Raw genomic sequence first — 15,567 nt, forward strand, 5'->3', positions numbered from 1 at the left:
GCTCCAAATGGTCTGGCTTCAACTAAAAGCAGATCCCTCTCAGTTTTGTTGGTATCATAGAGGAAACGCTCAGACACCTTCATCATGCAGATTGGTGATTTCCTATGGAGTGGTTCTGTGGAATTTAAGAAGTGCGTTATTGATAAGATTAGAGTAGAATTTAAAACTTGGCGTCAGGCTTCATGGGGTTTTACATATATTGGTTTATATATTAAACAGAAGAGGGATAGTTTTAAATTAACAATCCTATTTCAAGAGTATTAGTGTTAGACCTGTTAATTGTACCAAGTTGCCCCTGAAGGATGGTATATCTAAATAAGAAGTGGAGAAATTGCAAAGCTTATCTGGTCAACCGAGCTTGTTGGGCACTCATACTCGACCAATTGCCAGCTCTGATGTGTGCTGGAGTTATGCACTACAATGAAACACACTCGATAATGTTTGAAGAGAACTAAAATATTAAAAGAATTAAATTTGGAGAAGTGGGCGCTTAAGTTCCCATATTTTCTTTTTTTTTAAATGAAGGCTGACACACCAGTGCATTACCGAGAGGGTGCTGCACTATTGGAGCTGCCATTTTTTGGAGGAGACATTAAACCGAGGCCTCATCTGCCTGCTAGGGTGGATGTAAAAGATCCCTTGGCACTATTTTAAAAAATATTTTTATTCAAATTTTGATATTTTAAGCATTTTAAACACTGACCTCCACCCGAACAGAACCCCCCCTGCGAGTAGGTCAGCGAGGCGAAGACTAAAACATCTGGCCCTGCTCCCACTTTCAGCTCTAGAAAGCTCGACACCTCAAATATGGCCCCCAGGCAACTGGGCTCTAAATCCACATGCAAGACCGCCAACATGGTGCTGAAGAACGACCTCCAATATTTCTCTAATTTAGGGCAGGACCAGAACATATGCGCGTGAATTGCCGGGCCCTTCCACACCGCTCACAAGCATCCTCCATGCCTTCAAACAGCCGGCTCATCCTCGACTTCATCAGGTGCATTCTGTGTACTACCTTTAGCTGTATCAAACCCAGCCTTGTGCACGAGGTTGAGGCATTCACCCTCCGCAGAACCTCACACAACCCCTGCTCCATTGCCATCCACAGCTCCTCCTCCCACTTGGCCTTAACCCCCTCATGGGACGCCATATCCTCCTCCAAAATCGTCCCGTACATCGCAGAGATGACTCCTCTCCCCAGCCCCATCAGCGACAGCACCCCCTCCAACAACGAGGAAGCTGGTGCGACCAGAAAAGTTGGAAAAACCTTTTTTGTGAAACCCCACACCTGCATATACCTGAAAATCTCCCCTGGCGGGATCCCAAACGTCTCCCCCAACAAGTGCTGACTCGATGGGCAGAAAGGCCTCCTTCCGAACTGTACGGATTCTATGGAATGATTTGGTACAATGGTACTCTTCAAAATGGATTTCAGGAAATACTTGAAGGAGAAAAAATTGCAGAGTGGATGAGTGGGGCAAATTGGATTTCTTCTGGAAGGAATGAGCTTCAGTGGTCTCAATGGCCTCCTATTGTGATGTACAATTGTATGATTCAATTCCCCTCACAGAATCGAGGGTCACCTTGGCAAAGATATTGGATTTAAGGATGGTCAGAGCAGCATCTGTTTTAGTGGCTGTTTATCTTACACTGAAAGGAAGTCCATTCGGTGATCACCCTGCACGCACCAATCATAAATCCATCTCATTTCCTTCATAAAAGAGTACAAATCCTCGGAATTAAGTAAAACACCGCATTGAGGTTTTTAGGTTTTAGCAGAGATCGTGTGCAGAAAATCTAGCCCGGTGCCAATTTTCAACTTTCCTCGAGCCCATTCTGAATTGTACATTTAAGTGCGCAGTGGAGATGTATTGTGACTCTGTTAACCTTTGCAGCCAGGAAATCAATGTCTTTTTGGCTTCATAAATGAGTCGCGCCCGATTTCAGAATGCTTGCTGCTGGTAAAGACTTGTGTTTGTGAGATATTTGAGATGCACTCATTTGTTGATTTGATATCAGTGGAATGTAAGTCACATTGTCTGCTTTTCTACTTCCTTGCGAAGCGTTAAAAACAAGGGGTTCTCGTTGCATGGCTGCTTTGGGTTGATCAGTCTCACACTCCAAGCACTCCTACTCATGTGTTTATTGCTGTATTCGCTTTGAAAAGCGAAACGTCCTGAATCATGCCGACTGCTGTTTGGAATCCTTGAAGCAGAGGTTAAGCTGAGGAGGAGTATTTTGATTTCAGTTTGCACCCATCCGTGGTGAAGGGAAGAGGTTGAGGAACAATGTTCCACATTTTGTTTCGACAGATTTCTTTTCTTTCCTTCCCCCACCCCCGCACACAAAAGTAAACGTGGTTCCCTCCCTCCAGTGCCTCGCAAATTAAATCACTTCGCTTGCTAGATCATGTCTCTTTTATCGCAACATTGCAAGAAACAGGGAGAATGAGAAGAAGCTGCAGCCAATTTTAACTGATTCATTCGGGAAAACTTAATAAATTACCCAACGTCCTGTCTTGCAACTAAATAATTGTAAAGGGAGTCCAGGGTTTATACCTCCACTATTCTGCCTTCCATGTATTCATCAGTTTTCATGTGAAGAATCTCCTGGCACCAGTTTTTAATTTGGCTTTTATGACATCCAATCTTTAGCTTGCACATAGTGGGGTAAATATTTGTCTTCACTGCGCAGCCGGTGATCTGGGGGACAAGGTTTCACACACATTTTGGTGGAATGAAAATGCAGCGGCTTCGATAATGGAGTGGGTGATTCACCCGCGGCAGATCTCTGCCCGTGCAGTGAAGGTGAAATTTGCATCAGTGTCTCCATTCAATCTCATACCGGCCAGGCAGTTCGTGTAAACCGGGCTCTCTCTAAATTTCAAATTGTTTTGGTAAGGTTGGCGGCATTCAATTATGCTTAACTTTCTTCCCTCAATGTTCATGGGCTGCATGTTAGCACAGTGGGTAGCACTGTTGCTTCACAGCTCCAGGGACCCAGGTTCGATTCCTGGCTTGGGTCACTGTCTGTGCGGAGTCTGCACGTTCTCCCCGTGTCTGCGTGGGTTTCCTCCGGGTGCTCCGGTTTCCTTCCACAAGTCCCGAAAGACATGCTGTTAGGACATTCCTGAATTCTCCCTCCGTATACCCGAACAGGTGCCAGAATGTGGCGACTAGGGGCTTTTCACAGCAACTTCATTGCAGTGTAAGCCTACTTGTGACAATAATAAACATTATTATCTAACCACTAGAAGCTGCACCTTGCTTCTTATGAATCTGTTGAAAGCAAAGTTTTCTTTAAAAATTAGTCCATGACTGAACTGCTTTTTCACCGATTGGTATAAGCCTCTTATTTAAACACCGTGGGCGGGATTCTCCGTCGGCAGCGCACTCACGCCCGCGGATTTCCCGACGGCGTGCGGGTGGCCACAATGGAAAACCCCATTGACCGGCTGCCAGGACTGAAATCCCGCTGCTGGCGGGTGGGGCGCTGTACCAGAAAATGCAGCTGGCGGGATGGAGAATCCAAATTTGCGGCATGGGTTGGTACCTGGGACTTCTATGTTGTGGCCAGGTGAGGTCACCCTGTTAGGGGTTGTCTATAGGCCTCCAAAAAGTTCCAGAGATGTAGAGGATAGGATTGCAAAGATGATTCTGGATAGGAGCGAAAGTAACAGGGTAGTTGTTCTGGGGACTTTAAATTTCCAAATAGCGACTGGACACGCTATAGTTCGAGTACAAAGAACAAACAAAGAACAAAGAAATGTACAGCATAGGAACAGACCCTTCGGCCCTCCAAGCCCGTGCCGACCATGCTGCCCGACTAAACTACAATCTTCTACACTTCCTGGGTCCGTATCCCTCTATTCCCATCCGATTCATGTATTTGTCAAGATGCCCCTTAAATGTCACTATCGTCCCTGCTTCCACCACCTCCTCCGGCAGCGAGTTCCAGGCACCCACTACCCTCTGTGTAAAAAAAAACTTGCCTCGTACATCTACTCTAAACCTTGCCCCTCTCACCTTAAACCTATGTCCCCTAGTAATTGATCCCTCTACCCCAGGGAAAAGCCTCTGACTATCCACTCTGTCTATGCCCCTCATAATTTTGTAGACCTCTATCAGGTCGCCTCTTAACCTCCTAGTTCCAGTGAGAACAAACCGAGTTTATTCAACCGCTCCTCATAGCTAATGGCCTCCATACCAGGCAACATTCTGGTAAATCTCTTCTGCACCCTCTCTAAAGCCTCCACATCCTGGCGACCAGAATTGAACACTATACTCCAAGTGTGGCCTAACTAAGGTTCTATACAGCTGCAACATGACTTGTCAATTCTTATACTCAATGCCCCGGCCAATGAAGGCAAGCATGCCATATGCCTTCTTGACTACCTTCTCCACCTGTGTTGCCCCTTTCAGTGACCTGTGGACCTGTACTCCTAGATCTCTCTGACTTTCAATACTCTTGAGGGTTCTACCATTCACTGTATATTCCCTACCTGCATTAGACCTTCCAAAATGCATTACCTCACATTTGTCCGGATTAAACTCCATCTGCCATCTCTCCGTCCAAGTCTCCAAACATTCTAAATCCTGCTGTATCCTCTGACAGTCCTCATCGCTATCCGCAATTCCACCATCCTTTGTGTCGTCTGCAAACTTACTAATCAGACCAGTTACATTTTCCTCCAAATCATTTATATATACTACAAACAGCAAAGGTCCCAGCACTGATCCCTGCGGAACACCACTGGTCACAGCCCTCCAATTAGAAAAGCATCCTTCCATTGCTACTCTCTGCCTTCTATAACCTAGCCAGTTCTGTATCCAGCTTGCCAGCTCACCCCTGATCCCATGTGACTTCACCTTTTGTACTAGTCTACCATGAGGGACCTTGTCAAAGGCCTTACTGAAGTCCATATAGACAACATCCACTGCCCTACCTGCATCAATCATCTTTGTGACCTCCTCGAAAAACTCTATCAAGTTAGTGAGACACGACCTCCCCTTCACAAAACCATGCTGCCTCTCACTAATACGTCCATTTGCTTCCAAATGGGAGTAGATCCTGTCTCGAAGAATTCTCTCCAGTAATTTCCCTACCACTGAAGTAAGGCTCACCGGCCTGTAGTTTCCTGGATTATCCTTGCTACCCTTCTTAAACAGAGGAACAACATTGGCTATTCTCCAGTCCTCCGGGACATCACCTGAAGACAGTGAGGATCCAAAGATTTCTGTCAAGGCCTCAGCAATTTCCTCTCCAGCCTCCTTCAGTATTCTGGGGTAGATCCCATCAGGCCCTGGGGACTTATCTACCTTAATATTTTTTAAGACGCCCAGCACCTCGTCTTTTTAGATCTCAATGTGACCCAGGCTATCGACACACCCTTCTCCAGACTCAACATCTACCAATTCCTTCTCTTTGGTGAATACTGATGCAATGTATTCATTTAGTACCTCGCCCATTTCCTCTGGCTCCACACATAGATTCCCTTGCCTATCCTTCAGTGGGCCAACCCTTTCCCTGACTACCCTCTTGCTTTTTATGTACGTGTAAAAAGCCTTGGGATTTTCCTTAACCCTATTTGCCAATGACTTTTCGTGACCCCTTCTAGCCCTCCTGACTCCTTGCTTAAGTTCCTTCCTACTTTCCTTATATTCCACACAGGCTTCGTCTGTTCCCAGTCTTTTAGCCCTGACAAATGCCTCCTTTTTCTTTTTGACGAGGCCTACAATATATCTCGTTATCCAAGGTTCCCGAAAATTGCCGTATTCATCCTTCTTCCTCACAGGAACATGCCAGTCCTGAATTCCTTTCAACTGACACTTGAAAGCCTCCCACATGTCAGATGTTGATTTGCCCTCAAACATCCGCCCCCAATCTAGGTTCTTCAGTTCCTGCCTAATATTGTTATAATTAACCTTCCCCCAATTTAGCACATTCATCCTAGGACCACTCTTATCCTTGTCCACCAGCACTTTAAAACTTACTGAATTGTGGTCACTGTTCCCGAAATGTTTCCCTACTGAAACCTCTACCACCTGGCCGGGCTCATTCCCCAATACCAGGTCCAGTACCGCCCCTTCCCTAGTTGGACTTTCTACATATTGTTTTAAGAAGCCCTCCTGGATGCTCCTTACAAACTCTGCCCCGTCTAAGCCCCTGGCACTAAGTGAGTCCCAGTCAATATTGGGGAAGTTGAAGTCTCCCATCACCACAACCCTGTTGTTTTTACTCTTTTCCAAAATCTGTCTACCTATCTGCTCCTCTATCTCCTGCTGGCTGTTGGGAGGCCTGTAGTAAACCCCCAACATTGTGACTGCACCCTTCTTATTCCTGATCTCTACCCATATAGCCTCACTGCCCTTTGAGGTGTCCTCCCGTAGTGCAGCTGTGATATTCTCCCTAACCAATAGCGCAACTCACCACCCCTTTTACATCCCCCTCTATCCCCCCTGAAACATCTAAATCCTGGAACGTTTAGCTGCCAATTCTGCCCTTCCCTCAACCAGGTCTCTGTAATGGCAACAACATCATAGTTCCAAGTACTAATCCAAGCTCTAAGTTAATCTGCCTTATCCGTAATACTTCTTGCATGAAAACATATGCACTTCAGGCCACCAGACCCGCTGTGTTCAGCAACTTCTCCCTGTCTGCTCTGCCTCAGAGCCACACTGTCCCTATTCCCTAGTTCTTCCTCAATGCTCTCACCTTCTGACCTACTGCTCCCGTGCCCACCCCCCTGCCATACTAGTTTAAACCCTCTCGTGTGACACTAGCAAACCTCGCAGCCAGGATATTTATGCCTCTCCAGTTTAGATGCAACCCGTCCTTCTTATATAGGTCACACCTGCCCCGGAAGAGCTCCCAGTGGTCCAGATAACGGAAACCCTCCCTCCTACACCAGCTGTTTAGCTACGTGTTTAGCTGCTCTATCTTCCTATTTCTAGCCTCACTGGCACGTGGCACAGGGAGTAATCCCGAGATTACAACCCCAGAGGTTCTGTCTTTTAACTTTCTGCCTAGCTCCCTGAACCCCTGCTGCAGGACCTCATGCCCCTTCCTGCCTATGTCGTTAGTACCAATATGTACAACGACCTCTGCCTGTTTGCCCTCCCCCTTCAGGATGCCCTCTACCCATTCGGAGACATCCTGGACCCTGGCACCAGGGAGGCAACATACCATCCTGGGGTCTCTTTCACATCCACAGAAGCGCCTATCTGTGCCCTGACTATAGAGTCCCCTATTACTATTGCTCTTCTGTGCTTTGACCCTCCCTTCTGAACATCAGAGCCAGCCGTGGTGCCACTGCTCTGGCTGCTGCTGTTTTCCCCTGATAGGCTATCCCCCCCGACAGTATCCAAAGGAGTATACATGTTCGAGAGGGGGACAACCACAGGGGATTCCTGCACTGACTGCCTGCCCTTTCTGGTGGTCACCCATTGCTCTGCCTGCACCTTGGGTGTGACCACATTTATATAACTGCGATCTATGACGCTTTCCGCCACCTGCATGCTCCTAAGTGCATCCAATTGCTGCTCCAACCGAACCATGCGGTCTGTGAGGAGCTCCAGTTGGGTGCACTTTCTGCAGATGAAGCCACCCGGGACGCTGGAAGCCTCCCGGACCTGCCACATCTCACAGTCAGAGCACTGCACCCCTCTAACTGACAATGCGTCAATTAATTAGTAAATTAAAATTAAAAGTTACATTAAAAAAAATTTTTTTTTTAAAGTTACTGTTAACTATCTGTTTCCTAGCACTCGATTTCTACTATAAATATGAAAGCTAAATATAGTACTCTCCGATCTCTTGCTTAAGATACCCCTCTAAATTATAATTAAGTAATTATGTTTAATTAGTTACCGATGCTTAATTTTTAAAATTTAGTGTAGATTCCCAACCAGCCACTCAGGTCACAGCTTTTCTGTGATGTCACTTCAGTTCCCCCCCCACACACACAATTTGAAAAGGTAATAAAAGTAAAAATGAGTAAAAATCACTTACTTACCTTCTGAGGGTCTTAGATGTTCTCAGGTTCTCTCCCTGACAGAGACTGCTCCTCCTCCTCCGAACGGCTCCCGAAACTAGGCCGCTCTTTTTAAATCTCCGCTCCGACTCGCAGCTCCCGCGCTTTTAAAATCTCCCGGCTCTCTCTCCTCCCGCGCTGTTTTCAATGTCCCGGCTCTCTCTCCTCCCGCGCTTTTTAAATCTCCCGGCTGTCTCTCCTCCGCGCTGTTTTCAATGTCCCGACTCTCTCTCCTCCCCCGCTTTTTTAATTCCCGGCTGTCTCTCCTCCCGCGCTGTTTTCAATGTCCCGGCTCTCTCTCTCCCGCGCTGTTTTCACTGTCCTGGCTCTCTCTCCTCTCGCGCTCAATTCAATGTCCCGGCTCTCTCTCCTCTCGCGCTGTTTTCAATGTCCCTGCTCTCTCTCCTCCTGCGCTGTTTTCAATGTCCCGGCTCTCTCTCCTCCCGTGCTGTTTTCAATGTCCCGGCTCTCTCCTCTCGTGTTGTTTTCAATGTCCCGGCTCTCTCTCCTCCCGCGCTGTTTTCAATGTCTCGGCTCTCTCTCCTCCCGCGAGTACTTTAGATGGGTCCGATTTTGTCCCAATGTGTGCAGGAGGGTTTCCTGATGCAGTATGTAGAAAGGCCAACGAGAGGCGAGGCCATATTGGATTTGGTACTCGGTAATGAACCAGGACATGCGTTAGATTTGGAGGTAGATGAGCACTTTGGTGATAGTGACCACAATTCGATTACATTTACTTCAGTGATGGAAAGGGATAGGTATATACCGCAGGGCAAGAGTTATATCTGGGGGAAAGGCAATTATGATGTGCTGAGGCAAGACTTAGGCTGCATTGGATGGAGAGCAAAACTGCAGGAGATGGGCACAATGGAAATATGGAGCTTGTTCCAGGAACAGCTACTGCGTGTCATTGATAAGTATGTATCTGTCACGCAGGGAGGATATGGTCAAGCGAGGGAACCGTGGTTTACTAAAGAAGTTGAAACACTTGTCAAGAGGAAGAAGGAGGCTTATGTAAAGATGAGACGTGAAGGTTCAGTTAGGGCGCTCGAGAGTTACAAGTTAGTTAGGAAGGACCTAAAGAGAGAGCTAAGAAGAGCCAGGAAGGGAAATGAGAAGTCGTTGGCAGGTAGGATCAAGGATAACCCTAAAGCTTTCTATAGATATGTCAGGAATAAAAGAATGACTAGGGTAAGAGTAGGGCCAGTCAAGGACAGTAGTGGGAAGTTGTGCTTGGGGTCCGAGGAGATAGGAGAGGTGCTAAATGAATATTTTTCATCAGTATTCACACAGGAAAAGGACAATGTTGTCGAGGAGAATACTGAGATACAGGCTACTAGACTAGAAGGGCTTGAGGTTCATAAGGGGAGGTGTTAGCAATTCTGGAAAGTGTGAAAATAGATAAGTCCCCTGGCCGGATGGGATATATCCTAGGATTCTCTGGGAAGCTAGGGAGGAGATTGCTGATCTTTGTCTACAGGAATAGTGCCAGAAGACTGGAGGATAGCAAATGTTGTCCCCTTGTTCAAGAAGGGGAGTAGAGACAACCCAGGTAACTATAGACCAGTGAGCCTTACTTCTGATGTGGGCAAAATCTTGGAAAGGTCTATAAGAGATAGGATGTATAATCATCTGGAAAGGAATAATTTTATTAGAGATAGTCAACACGGTTTTGTGAAGGGTAGGTCGTGCCTCACAAACTTATTGAGTTCTTTGAGAAGGTGACCAAACAGGTGGATGAGGGTAAAGCAGTTGATGTAGTGTATATGGATTTAAGTAAAGCGTTTTATAAGGTTCCCCACGGTAGGCTACTGCAGAAAATACGGAGCCATGGGATTCAGGGTGATTTAGCAGTTTGGATCAGAAATTGGCTGACTGGAAGAAGACAAAGGGTGGTGGTTGATGGGAAATGTTAAAACTGAAGTCCAGTTACTAGTGGTGTACCACAAGGATCTGTTTTGGGGTCACTGCTGTTTGCCATTTTTATAAATGACCTGCAGGAGGGCGTAGAAGGATGGGTGAGTAAATTTGCAGATGACACTAAAGTCGGTGGAGTTGTGGACAGTGCAGAAGGATGTTACAAGTTACAGAGGGACATAGATAAGCTGCAGAGCTGGGCTGAGAGGAGTTTAATGCAGAAAAGTGTGAGGTGATTAATTTTGGAAGGAATAACAGGAAGACAGAGTACTGGGCTAATGGTAAGATTCTTGGTCGTGTGGATGAGCAGAGAGATCTCGGTGTCCATGTACATAGATCCCTGAAAGTTGCCACCCAGGTTGAGAGGGTTGTTAAGAAGGCGTACGGTGTGTTAGCTTTTATTGGTAGAGGGATTGAGTTTTGGAACCATGAGGTCATGTTGCAGCTGTACAAAACTCTGGTGCAGCCGCATTTGGAATATTGCGTGCAATTCTGGTCGCCGCATTATAGGAAGGATGTGGAAGCATTGGGAAGGGTGCAGAGGAGATTTTCCAGAATGTTGCCTGGTATGGAGGGAAGATCTTATGAGGGGAGGCTGAGGGACTTGAGGCTGTTTTCTTTAAGGAGAAGAAGGTTAAGAGGTGACTTAATTGAGGCATACAAGATGATCAGAGGATTGGATAGGGTGGACAGTGAGAGCCTTCTTCCTCGGATGGTGATGTCTAGCACGAGGGGACATAGCTTTAAATTGAGGGGAGATAGATATAAGACAGATGTCAGAGGTAGGTTCTTTACTCAGAGAGTAGTAAGGGTGTGGAATGCCCTTCCTGCAACAGTAGTGGACTCGCCAACACTAAGGGCATTCAAATGGTCATTGGATAGACATATGAACGATAAGGGAATAGTGTAGATGGGCTTTAGAGTGGTTTCACAGGTCGGCGCAACATCGAGGGCTGAAGGGCCTGTTCTGCGCTGTAATGTTCTATAGGTTTGTGAAGTTTGCAGCCTTGTGCAAGGTTCTTATAGGTTTACGTAACAAGCATGATGCATTGCTTAAATAAAAACAGAAAATGTTGGATAAAGGCAGCATGCCGGCAGCATCTGTGGAGTGAAACAGAGTTAACATTTTGAGCCAAAGTCATGGTGCCAAGCTTCTCAAGTGTTGTTGGAACTGCACTCATCCAAGCAAGTGGAGAGTATTCCATTGCACTCTTGACTTATGTCTTATGAAAAAATGAAAAAGAAATTATTGCTGGTAGTCAGGCTTTGGGGAATCAGGAGGTGAGTTACTCACCGCAAGATTCCTAGCCTTTGACCTTCTATAGCCAGTCCAGTTCAGTTTCCGGTCAAGTGTAATCCTCAGGATGTTGATGTAAGGTATTCCGCAATCGTAATGCCATTGAATGTCAAGGTGTGATGGTTAGATACTCTCTTGTTGGAGATGGTCATTGCCTGGCACTTGTGTGGCACAAAGGTTACTTGCCACTTGTCACGCCAGGCCTAGATATTGTCCTAGCATGGCTGCATTTGCACATGGACTGCTTCAGTATCTGAGGAGTCTCAGATTGTACTGAATATTTTGCAGTTATCAGCGAACATCCGGACTTCTGACTTTACGATGGAATGGAGGTCATTGATGAAGCAGCTGAAGATGTTTGGGCCTTGGATGCTACTCTGAGGAACTCCTGCAGTGATATCCTGCTGAGATGATTGACCTCCAACCACCACAAACATCTTCCTTTGTGCCAGGAATGACTCCAACCAGCAGAAGGTTTCCCCCCTGATTTCCATTCACTCCAGTTTTGCTTTGGCTCCTTGATGCCACACTCAGTCAAATGCTGCCTTGATGTCAAGAGCAGCCACTCTCAGCTCACTTCTGACATTCAGCTCTTTTATCCATGTTTGAACCAAGGCTGTAATAAGCTGAATAGGAGCTGAATGACCCTGGCAGAACCCAAATCCGAGAACAAGTTATTGCTGAGTAAGCGCCGCCTTATAGCACTGTTGATGATCCCTTCCATAATTTTGCTGATGGTGGAGACTCTCAGAGCGGTATTTGGCCGGGTTGGATTTGGCCTGTTGCTAGTGTACAGGACATACCTAGACTATTGTTCACATTGTCTGGTGGACGTCAGTACTGTAGCGCCCTGAATTTGCGGAACAGCTTCTCAAGGAAGGAAATTGATTGTGAGTCATTTGGCACCTTTAAACCAAAACTGGACCAGCGGGCTTGTAATGCAGCACAAGGCCAGCAGCGCGGGTTCAATTCCCGTACCGGCCCCCCCGAACAGGCGCTGGAATGTGGCGACAAGCAGCTTTTCACAGTAACTTCATTGAAGCCTACTTGTGACAATAAGCGATTATTATTATATTATTATTAGAAGGGTATAAACGAGATGGAGAGTTTACACTCGATTTATTTTAAGGGGGTTAGGGAAGTAAATTGGTGATCCTCAAAGCATTAGGTAGAAGAGGATTGTTCCTCTTAACATTTTATTGGTTTCAGTCTGTCGCTGAGATTGTTTTGGCCTGTGCTCCATGAAGTTGGGAATCGTTGGGAAGAAGTATGTCCAATAGTAGCAAAGAATCTGCTGACAACCTTACTTCAGTGGCGCTGTTTGAAACTGGCAGCAGTCCCAGAGCAACAGTTATGTGTTAGTCTTGGCAAGGAACGAGGCTCTGGCAGTTATTGCAGGTCACTGTTATTGTAATAATTGTATCAGCCTTGTCTGTTGTTTGCCTTGCAAGAAACCGTAAGTGCCTTCTTTACAAAGCTTTCCCTTCTCCAACGCAAGCCACTAAAATGCGCCTGTTTTCTTCCCACAGCTCCCACCGTGGCTCCATCCGATGTCGGCGGAGGTGGCGGAAACCATCGAGAACTGACAGTAACCTGGACGGTACGTTTTGGGAAATGGAACAGCCTGGCATGGGGAGACTTCCTCTTTCCTTCTAATAGTTTTCTGCACATTTGGTCTTCTGCACTCTCTGTACCAAGTACAGGTGGCCAAGAAAAACGACAGAGATTAGCAGGCATCGTCTCATAGAGAGTGAAAGACAATTTACAGCACAGAAGGTGGCCATTCGGCCCATCATGCCTGTACCATCCGAAAAAAAACTATTCCACTGAACCCAACTTCCCAACTCTTGGGCCTTACCCTTCTAGGTTACAATTCTTAAAGTAGCTCCCACCCCCTCAGCTCCTCTTTGTTAAGGGAAATATCTGCCATTGGCGCATTTTGGTGTGAAAGGCAAATTAAAATATGCATGCTTTTTTTCCCTAGCTACAGAATGTTCCCATGCATGTACCACTTCGCAACGTGTTTTACGGTCTTGTTTCCCAATGCAGCTCGCATTCCAAATTAACTTCATTTCTTCAGAGACATATTTTGAGAGAAACCGTATTGAGACAAGATTCTCAGGAGGCTTGACAAGGCAGATTCTGAGAAGTTATTTCCCCCAGTGGGAGAGTCGAGGACCAGGGGGCCAGAGGGCATAATTTCAGAGTAAGGGGTCAGCTGAAGACAGAGATGAGGAGGAATTTCTTCTCTCAGAGGGTAGTGAATCTGTGGAATTGTTTACCGCAGAGAGCTGTAAAGGCTGGCTCGTTAAGTATGTTCAAGGCTAAGATAGACAGATTTTTAATCAGTAAGAGAATTAAGGGTTATCGGGATAAAGTGGGAAAGTGTTGAGGATTATTTCAGATCAGATCAGCCATGATCTCATAGAATGGCGGAGCAGACTCGAGGGGCTGAATGGTGTATTTCTGCTCCTCGGCCTTATGGTTAGAGATACTCGAGTTATTGCTAAATCAAAATAAATTTCAAACATTTTGGTCCTGAATGATGCTTTGTGAAGATCAGTGCACAAATGATCGTAATAAAATGAGGACATCCATATAAAAGTGTAACATTTGATTTTTGATGACTTACCTCTCAAGCACATGTTGAATCCGATAATTTATCCAGCCTGCCGATGCATTTTTTAAAAAAAACCTTAAGTACAATCCACCTGTTAATGTATTTGAAAGGGGTGACCACGTCTGTGAAAGTAGCAGAGTAAGGAATGAATAGAGGTGTTTGGCACGATTGTCAGCTGTAGCTCAGTGCAGCACCTCAGCCTTTGAATCAGGAGGCCATAGGTTCAAACCCCACTGCAGAGACAAAGCTGACTCTATAATGTAGTGTTGAATAGATGCATTGATGAAGATAACACAAAGGAAATTAATTCCACACTATCTGAAACCTGACTTATTTGGAATGCAATTGCGAGCTCGTGTTTGGGAGATTGCAGGTTTCCATTGGAGCACCACAATCTCGGAACCCAAGTATCCTTTGTTCAATTGTGTTGCTGGCAGTGAGGTGAAGGATATATTATCTAATAGGACGCGTTTCCATTTATATAACCCTGTTTTCACAACCTCAGGACATTCCAAAGCAATTTGCAGCCAATTTGAAGTGTCGTCAGCGTTGCAATTCAGGAAACACAGCAGCTTATTTGTGTGCCGCAAACTCCCCAAAAACAGCAAAGAGACAATCATCAGGCCGTCTGCTTTAGTCATGTTGGTTGAGGCAGGAATATTAACCAGAACACCTGAGAGAACTGTCCTGCTCTTTCCAAACCGTGCTGGAGGATCTTGTGCATCTACTTCCGAGGCCTCCTTGTTACGTCCCATCCGTAAGGTGGCACCGCCCATAGGTATTTTTTAAGCATATCGTCGCAACCACACTTTTTTTTTTACCCTTGGCTGGAATATTGGGGAAGTGGTGGGAGGATTCCCGAGTTTATTGTCAGCCTGTTGAGCCACGTTGAACGCTTCTTCCGTGGGCAACAAGTCCTGCCGTTGGACTCGATTCCAGAGCTTCTGGTCCAGTAGTAGGGATGCCACCAAGGTTTCCTTTTTTTTTTAACCAGCGACAATGCCGCACTCCCTTGAAACTGAACCAAAGTGTTGATTGAACCCACAACTTGCTGACTCGGAGCCAAGTGCGCTGTCGCTGAATCGCAGCCGCGATTCCGCCATTGTTAGAATTTGCCACAAAGTCCATCCTGTAGTGATATGTATATATAGAGACATATAAAGGGTTCATGACTACACCATAGTGTAAGACAACCACTGGATGGCAGCACTAGATTCATGTGTAAATATGTGAACTCAGAGGATCTTGGGTCTCTTCGAACCAGGAGTGACTAGACAGCAGATTGTTAGAGAGAGAGATACTAGCATAGTTAAGACACTTAGTTAAATATATTTAATACGTTATTCTGAATTACTTGATCACTAGTTATAGTTCTATAAGAGTGAACGCACTCAACATTAATCAATTCGTTATTCACTAAATCTATTTTGCTTTGAATTGAAGATTGGTGGTTTCTTTAGAATCACACCATCAGACCCTTCTGGATATAGAAAGCAAAGAACAACGACATATTACCCACAGCGTAATCCGTCACACCACAACGGAACAGGTACAGAGAGCAAAGAGCCTTTCTTGTTCACCTGCAGACCAGTCAAACCTCACTGAGATTTGCCTGTTGCTGCAGTCAGATGAGAAGTTGAACCTTGACTCCAAGTCCTGAATGAAATAATTGGCACTGTCTAGATCATTGGCGAGATAGCA

General features: G+C 45.9%; 1 protein-coding gene across 11 annotated transcripts in view; it reads left to right on the top strand.

Annotated features, from left to right (window-relative positions):
- Window positions 1-15,567, top strand: part of LOC140396152 (contactin-1-like) — a 1,065,645-nt gene that overhangs the window by 785,204 nt on the left and 264,874 nt on the right. For all 11 annotated transcript variants that reach the window (XM_072484363.1, XM_072484362.1, XM_072484364.1 and 8 more), the window contains one exon: window positions 12,776-12,846. In XM_072484363.1, coding sequence (XP_072340464.1) covers window positions 12,776-12,846 — 71 coding nt within the window. The remainder of the gene's footprint in view (window positions 1-12,775; window positions 12,847-15,567) is intronic.

This window comes from Scyliorhinus torazame, chromosome 19 (assembly GCF_047496885.1).
Source record: "Scyliorhinus torazame isolate Kashiwa2021f chromosome 19, sScyTor2.1, whole genome shotgun sequence".
NCBI lineage: Eukaryota > Metazoa > Chordata > Chondrichthyes > Carcharhiniformes > Scyliorhinidae > Scyliorhinus > Scyliorhinus torazame.